The sequence below is a fragment of the Blennius ocellaris genome (assembly GCF_963422515.1).
Source record: "Blennius ocellaris genome assembly, chromosome: 5".
Lineage (NCBI taxonomy): Eukaryota > Metazoa > Chordata > Actinopteri > Blenniiformes > Blenniidae > Blennius > Blennius ocellaris.
In genome coordinates, this window is record NC_137654.1 from 830001 (window position 1) to 838190 (window position 8190).

Consider the following 8190-nt stretch of genomic DNA (forward strand, 5'->3'; position numbering starts at 1 on the left):
GCACCTGGTGGAGGGTATAGAGCTGGTCCAGTGTTCCACCATCAGGAGAACCTGGTGGAGGGTATAGAGCTGGTCCAGTGTTCCACCACCAGATTCCCATTCAAAAATAAAATTAATCTACTGGGTCCTCACAGGCTCAGATGAAGGCAGTGAAAATAGACTCCTCTGTTTGATACAATTAATAATGGTGCATCTGGCGTGTTTTGCTTGCATCTTTGCCATGTTTAATTACCTGTGGAGTAACAAATCGAAGTGCACGCGGAGCTGCCTGCTTGTGGGTGGGTCCAAAGCAGGGTCTACCTGGATTGGGGTTGGCTGAAAAAAAAAAATCCTGGTGATGCTACACTGTAGGATAGGGCCAATCCGATCCAGTATCGGTATCGGGTTCCGATATGAATGTAATTCACGGATCATAATTTTCTGATCCAACCTGCGGAGGTTTCCGATACATGAAGCCTCATCTGTGCTTCTGCTGAAATGAGTCCACATGTGTTCCAGCTGCTCTGCTCTGCTCTGCTCGCTGCAAAATGTGGAATGGATTTCCTGAACAGAGGCGGGTCTCAATGAGACGTTGAGTAATGAGTCAGGAAATCCATTTCACTTTTTGCAGTCAGCTTAGCATGCTACAGAAGGAGCACCATTCTGCAAATTGACTTTTCATGACAATATGTTGCTGTTTGGGCAGATTTTACGCTCAAAACACCACAAAGTATCGACGTGAATATTTGTATAGGCGTTGTATAGCGAGGCAGACCCTCTGCCGCCAGACATGACCATTTTAAAAGCCAACTCGCTGAGGAGAACAGCTCGTTCCTCCTCCACAGCAGGCGATTCACACCTCCGTGAAGCTGCGTATTATTCCACGCTAAACTTCCTGAAAATAGTCCCTAATCATCTGTGTTGCGTTAGAGCTATAAAAATTGTAGCTAAATTAATGTTAATAATATTATTGAAGCAAAGCTGTGGTATCGGAATAATATCGGTATCTGCAGATATTCAAATTCGGGTATCGGGATCGGATCGGAAGTAAAAAAAACTCTGGTTCGGTGGGATCTACTACACTGGGTTTGCTTTGCATTTGCTCGTTGGCGCACACACTTTCGAAAAAAATTGAACAAGACACAAAAAGAGATCGCAGACTTTCTTCAATTCTGGAGTGACATTTCCATGTATGGGGATGATTATTACTGTAGGAAAACCATTGGAAAATGAATTTTGCATGATATGTCGCCTTTAAGATTTTTCACACTCTAATATCTTACAGGTTGTCTGATTTTCATTCATTCTCCTCTGGTAATACTCATAAAAAATGCAGCCATGGAAATGTTTCTGTAATTCTGTTAATTAATTTGTTTCACGAATGAATCAATCTCGTATCGGTATCGGGTTCTGATACCAACGTAATTCACTGATCAGGAATTTCCGATTCAACCTGCAGAGATTTCCGATCCATGAAGCCTCATCTGTGCTTTACTGTTGCTGAAATGACTCCACAAGTGGTTCCCTGCTGCTGCTCTGCTTGTTTGCTGCAAAAATGTGGAATGAATTTCCTGAACGGAAGCAGGTCTCAATGAGTAAGGAAATCCATTCCACAGTTATAATACTGCGGCTATTCAACTTTTCATGACAACATGTTGCTGTTTGGACGTATTTTACACTCAAAGTAAAGCAAAGCATCGATGTGGATGTTTGCAAAGTTGTTGTACAGTGCCAGACGTCACCGTTTTAAAATGTCAGCTCACTACAAGGTGCTGACCGTGGTATGAAAACAATGAAAAGCTCGCTCCTCCACTATAGCAAGTGATTCACACCTCCTTGAAGCTGCGTCCAACTACACACGAAACTCTCTGAAAATAGTCCCAATCATTTGTGCTGCGTTAGAGCTGGAAAAATTGCAGTTTGTGCTGCGTTTCTAAAGAATTTCCCCAGGGATCACTAAAGTGACTTGCTGAGGTTTATATAAATAAGATGTAAGAAATTTATTTTGAGATGATGTCATGCAGTCCCCCACATTGTCCAAATTGAACAAAAATAGTTTGTACTGCTTCCTTTTCTGACCTTATACTAACTTCAAGTTGCTTTTTGAGAGAATACATGCATACATTCTTACATTTCATACTTGCCTGTCGAGAGGAGTTTATTACAGCCTCATATAAAATCAACAATAACGACAATAATATTATTAAAGCAAGCAGAGCTCCAGTATCTGAATAGTATTGGTATCGGCAGCTATCCAAATTTGGGTATTGGGATCAGATTGGAAGTGAAAAAACATAGATCGTTGGATCCCTATTTTGTTTTGAACAATGGCTCCTCATATAATTTAGGGAACAGTTGATGTGAGATGACAATTAAATGACCTTGTTTACCCTGGTAATTCAATATTATCAGGAGCCAAATCAATTTAAAACACTGCAGCGAGAGCAATGACAGGAATCAGCAGCAGAGATCACATGACTCTAAAAACTAAAGTTCATCATTCCAAAAGGATGTTTATTTATCTTTGTTAGCAACTCACATGCAGCTACAATAGATTTTTTTTAGGTGTATATTACTTTGTCTAAATCAACCTTCACTAAAAAGTTTATCAAACATGGAGTTAATGTTTCTGATTTCTGAACAGCATATTTTTACAGAAAAACACACAAAAGAGATACAGAAATTGAAACCAAAGCAGAATCATACAATTCTTATCTCGATGGTTGTCTTCATCTCGGAATTTTAAATCTGACATGATTCCCAGGAAATCCTGTGACTAACCTGGAAGAAAAGTGACAAAAAGACACAAAAAGGAGTAGTTTTTTCAGGTGAGTCAGCTATAGAGTTTTTCATTGTTCAGTCATTAATCATGAAAGTTTACCCAATATACTTCAATGAGTAATAATTATGAGTCATTAATGACTTAAATAGCAATATTTCTGTGCAACAGAAAAAAAACCTCAGAAATTGCCCACACTTGGACAAATTCAAGTATTTACTAAATAAAATGTACTTGATGAATTTGAACTTAAACGTGAGGAAATCAGAAATCCAGTCTCATGCAAACTATTGATGAAGACATAGTCAGTGGACTTATAGTTTGTATTGAATCTTTAGAGTGTTATCAGTATTAAAGTGCTACCAACCAGGTTCTCGAACTGGTGCCCATTTATGCAAACTGCTTACACTCCTCTGTTAGAAACATAAACTGGATGCACAGACAGTCTGAGATGGTGCTCGGACCATCAACCTTTGTATTTGAAGATGATCATCCTAAGACCATTGTCATTGTAAATAAATAATTTGAAGTTAAAGCGCTGACTCGTCAGGATCCATCTATTCACCTCTCTGAATTCCATTTGCAGGCTTACCTCGTCCACTGTTGCACCCCAAACCGCTGGCATTTCCTATTCGATCCATCCTAGCCCCAAAGCACCCAGATGTCCTTTTCCTGGCCGTCATGAGCAGGTCGAGGAGGTGATTCCTCTGACTTGAGGTTGGACTGTGGCCCTCAGCTGGTGGTGAAGCTCTGTCAGCCAGAGACTCCTGGTTCGCCTCCTGGTCCAAAGACCATCCTCGGGCCCGGCTGTGCTCAGGTTCCTGGTTTGTTCCTTCATAATCAGGTTCTGAGTCCTCATCCTGGGCCGCTTCAGTCAGTGTTTCCTCAAAGCGTTCCAATAAAGACTGAAAAGATGATCATTACACTTCAGTTCAGAGCTTTTTTCTATAGTGACTGCTTGCTAGAACACTAAAGTGTTCAAGGTTTTCTTTTTATTAGTTACTATTTGTATGATTCAAAAAAATCCAACCACATGTATCTTCGGTTGAAGTAGCAGCTCCTTTCACCTTTCCTTAAAGGCAGAAATCTTCAAAAATTAAAACCAACTCAATTGGTTTTCGGAGTTTTGTCCGTTGTTAATTCACCTCCCAGAGTTTTATCATGAACGCTGCCAAACAATGCCCAAAAAAAACCTGTGTTTCGGTGAACAGGTGTGATGCTAAAAGTTTGCTTTCTTACCTTGAGCTGATTTAGGTCACTGGCCAAAGATGGTCTTCCCAGTATATGTCCACTGACCAGCATCCTCTGACACAGCAGGACCAGCAGGCCCCACAGGACCACAGAGCTCATGTTACTTTGCTGTTGCTTCCACTGAGAGGGCTTCCTGCAGTGCACTGGCTTTATACACACACACACACACACACACACACACACACACACACACACACACACACACACACACACACACACACACACACACACACACACACACACACACACACACACACACACACACACACACACACACACACACACACACACAGACAAATAGTGTCAGCTCATCATCTTGTAAATGATCTCAAGTGCATTCTGACACCTCTGCATGATAAGTCAGCTGGTCAGATGTCTCCGCAAAAGACACTTGGTGTTAGGTGATGTGCCGTGTGTGTGCGTGCATGTGTGTGTCTGTGTCTGTGTGTCTGTGAATCATCATGATTAGCAGCCACCAGTGACATGACCTCATGTTGGTTCCCTCAGCTCAGACATGGTGTGTATTGACGGGCAGCATTCACTATGCAAATACTTCACACTGTCTACAGTCCTGAGCTCCAATTATTCCATAGTAGGTTAAAACTGTTGCTGCCAATTTACAGACGGTCTGTGTGGTTTACAATTACCACAAGAAGTTGAAGGCATTGGTGGTAAAACATATTAAATAGTTTGGGGAATATGGCTAAAGAGAAATAAAATAATATGGAAGATAATTCATCACAAAGGCAAAACTATGGAGAATGAGTAGCAACAGAAAAGATTCAGGGAGAAATTTATGAATCAGATACTACATTTAAAAGTTTTCTGCTACTTTCTCTGATGCAGCTTGTTTTCTCTTTCAATTTGTGAATATACATTGATGTTTACAATTTCACCCTTTCAATATATTATTGTAGGTGATTGTGTACTAAAAGGAAATAGAACAGATTTGAATGGAGAAAGTTTTTATTGAGGGGTCACAACACAATAAGACTTCTCGTCCACTCACACTGCTGTGACATTGCGTCTGCGAGGGAACCTCGTATGTCTCCTCTTCAACTGAGTTCAGCTAAGAACACACACAGTACTGAGCTCCTGGTGATGTGTATCACACCTGTCCCTTTGTTTTGGTTCTATCATAATTCCCTTCAGTTCACTGAAACAGCATTTCAAGAGGTTTTGAAAATTCTGAATAACTAGAAAGTTGAACCTGACCTGCAGCTTTTCATTCAAAATTCTCCTTTCAAACAGTAAATTACAAGATGGAACAAAAACAAAAACATGCACTGGAGGTCCCTGAGCCCCGTCGCCCATCCTCCTTTAGCGCTGCTCTGTGCGCTGCTACCGTGGGTCATTCAAGATGGAATTTCCCCTTTGGGGATTACAACAGTTCCATTAAAAAAACAATAAATTCAGTTCCCAAGATATTCATATCAGCATCAAAACATGACAAAGAATCCCATGGAATCTCAAGAACATGGCACAGAAAATGGATGATTATAGAAATTAACCATTAAGGAGAAAAATAGTATAAAGAAACAACAAAGTAATACCAACACACAGTATAGGCAGGTTGGATGGACAGTGACCACAGATCAGAGAAGCCACTAAAACCAAAAATATTAGCAGTGTCATCCTTTTTCCCCTTCAAATGACAATAAATGATAACAGTTTGTGCTAACATATCTCATTATTTGTACCACTAATTCTGAGAGAGTCATACATAAGGAACACAGAGAGGAATGGCACTTAAAATGTTACTGTCATTGCACTAATAACTCCCAAATATACTGTGTACAAGATTAAAAATTAAGGCTCTTTACACTGTACATAAAACAATTATCGTCATTTTTAAGGGTTTTGCTCTCAGAGAACTTACCAGTTTCTGTGATCACCAAGAGAATCCAATGCAATATCAGTTATCAATATTCATGATTACTCCCATTCCGTTACCTACATGAGCAAACGTTGGGGGAAGGATATGTTTTTGTCTGCATGTGTTAATTTATTGTTTTTTATACAATATTTTTTATTCTACCAACTTTTTGCAAAAACTTAACCCAAATTGCATCAAATCTTCAGGAACGATTTGTCATTATTCAAGGATCAATTGGATACATTTTTGGGTGTTACTGGCTAACTGTTTCCAAATGAATCCCAAATAACTGCAAAAAATGTCCCATACATACCAGATGGGAGAGGCACCACATGGAACAGATTAAAGGAGATCAACGCCTATTGCCATGGAGACGCTCCCTGCTCAGTGTTTTTCCCACAGTGATGTTGCTCCCTGATAGGCTTGTTAGCATGCACTAATGGCTAACGTGCTAGCAATGCTAACTTGGTTCTGCAAATAAATGTCACGAAGGTATGCGCTCTACCAAGTGCTCATTATAGTTTTATTAGTGATTTGCCATCAGCCCTCACAATTCGGAAATACTACAGACTATGGATTATAACCAGGATTATCTTCCATATGGACACTCACGTGTTAAATATTGTTTAAAGTTGTCATGATGGCAAAAACTGTTGACTGTAAAAGGACATTAGAGTCAAAGATGCAGTCAAAAATATTTATTAAAATAATTAATAGTACATTGATAACAGTCTTACATACATTTTGAACAAATATTTGAAGACACAAACATTTAATAAATATTAATCAATAAATAGTTTTCAGTACAATTCTTTTGGTTGAGCTACGGTAGAACTAACATGATGAGATTTTGGTCTCATTTTGGATCTGCAGGAGAGAAAGAAAACAGTTAATAAGACAAATTGTAATAGGCTACATTTAAGAGAAGTGTGTAGTTTACACAACCCAATCAATCAAACACTCATGAGTAGCAGCTTCACTGAGATTCTGTCACGTACTGTATTTGCCGACGGTGTTGCAGCCCAGAGAGCTCATTGATCCTATTCTGTCCATCCGTCGCCCAAAGCAGCTCGAAGACTTCTTGGATGAGTCATTGCGGACACTTTTCAAGTTCTTTGCTGAAAAAAAGTCCCTGATCTTTGCATCATCCAGTACTGTTGTCTGTTGATCTTCTGATGTTGCGTCAAAGCCCAGGTCCTCCAGACTGTCCCTCTCTGGAGGGACTTCCTGATCCATCAGATTCCGTTCTAGAAGAGACTCCTCCAGTCTGTGAAGGAGCACCTGCAACATTCATCATTATCATGGGTCTAATCAAATAATACCGAACGGACACATTCATAAGAGGGATCTCAAACAGACTCATCAGCAGCTCCTCTCAATCAATCAATCAATCAATCAATCAATCAATCAATCAATCAATCAATCAATCAATCAATCAATCTATCTATCTATCTATCTATCTATCTATCTATCTATCTATCTATCTATCTATCTATCTATCTATCTATCTATCTATCTATCTGTCTGTCTGTCTGTCTGTCTATTCATATGCTGAATTTGAAACAGTGCTGTTTCCAATAACACTCATTAGAGCCCATACCTTTAAGATATCCATGTCAGTATCAGTCAGGCGTGAACTGATTGTATATGTGCTGGACAGCTGCAGGTTGGAGATGAGGAGGCCACAAAGGAGAATAGAGAACAGCTGCATGTTCCTGAGGGTCTTATCACAACTCGTTTGCTGGCTGGCTGAAGGGTCTTCTGCTCCTGCTGAAGCGGTGAGCTGTGGCCTGTGCTCTTTTATCCGGAAGCTTGACACACATCGGCATGCCAGGAATTGGACTGGCATTCTTGACACCTGAGTCCGATAACAGAAGCTGTCAGAAACTGCTCCTTTTAAAGCATTGTCTCTTAGATATGAGTTATTCATATGACATAGCTGCTTTCATATGACAGTTTGTTTCAGCAACATACTCAAAGCCCCCTCTTCAGGAGACACTGTTGTCACTGAGCTACGGGAAGAAGTAAACTGGTGTGACAGTGTGACAGTGTTACTAAATTAAGGGACTTACGTGATTGAGGTAAGGTGATATGCTCTTTGTTAGAAAATTAGCAATCAACATCTGGAATTAACATTCAAACTGTGACTTTGAGGAAAAAAAATACACAATCCTCCAACCTGACAAACAAACCACCGTAAGCCACCGTCTACAAAAAGAAAATCACTGACAGTAGAAGTACACTATATGCAAAAGATCTGACAGGTCCAATAAATAAAGCCTCCTTTTTATGATTGTCATATGAC

The 8190-nt window shown here is 39.9% G+C and overlaps 2 protein-coding genes across 2 annotated transcripts; both read right to left on the reverse strand.

The window, feature by feature from the left end:
- Window positions 1-2755: 2755 nt before the first annotated feature.
- nppa (natriuretic peptide A) lies at window positions 2756-4108 on the reverse strand (the record flags this gene model as incomplete). Its single annotated transcript, XM_080496321.1, has 3 exons — window positions 2756-2760; window positions 3351-3663; window positions 3998-4108. 3 exons carry the CDS (start codon window positions 4106-4108, stop codon window positions 2756-2758), a joined length of 429 nt encoding a protein of 142 aa, XP_080352447.1.
- Window positions 4109-6741: 2633 nt separating this feature from the next.
- nppb (natriuretic peptide B) lies at window positions 6742-7596 on the reverse strand (the record flags this gene model as incomplete). The annotated part of the gene is made up of 3 exons (XM_080496323.1): window positions 6742-6752; window positions 6884-7166; window positions 7486-7596. 3 exons carry the CDS (start codon window positions 7594-7596, stop codon window positions 6742-6744), a joined length of 405 nt encoding a protein of 134 aa, XP_080352449.1.
- Between the last annotated feature and the right edge of the window lie 594 nt (window positions 7597-8190).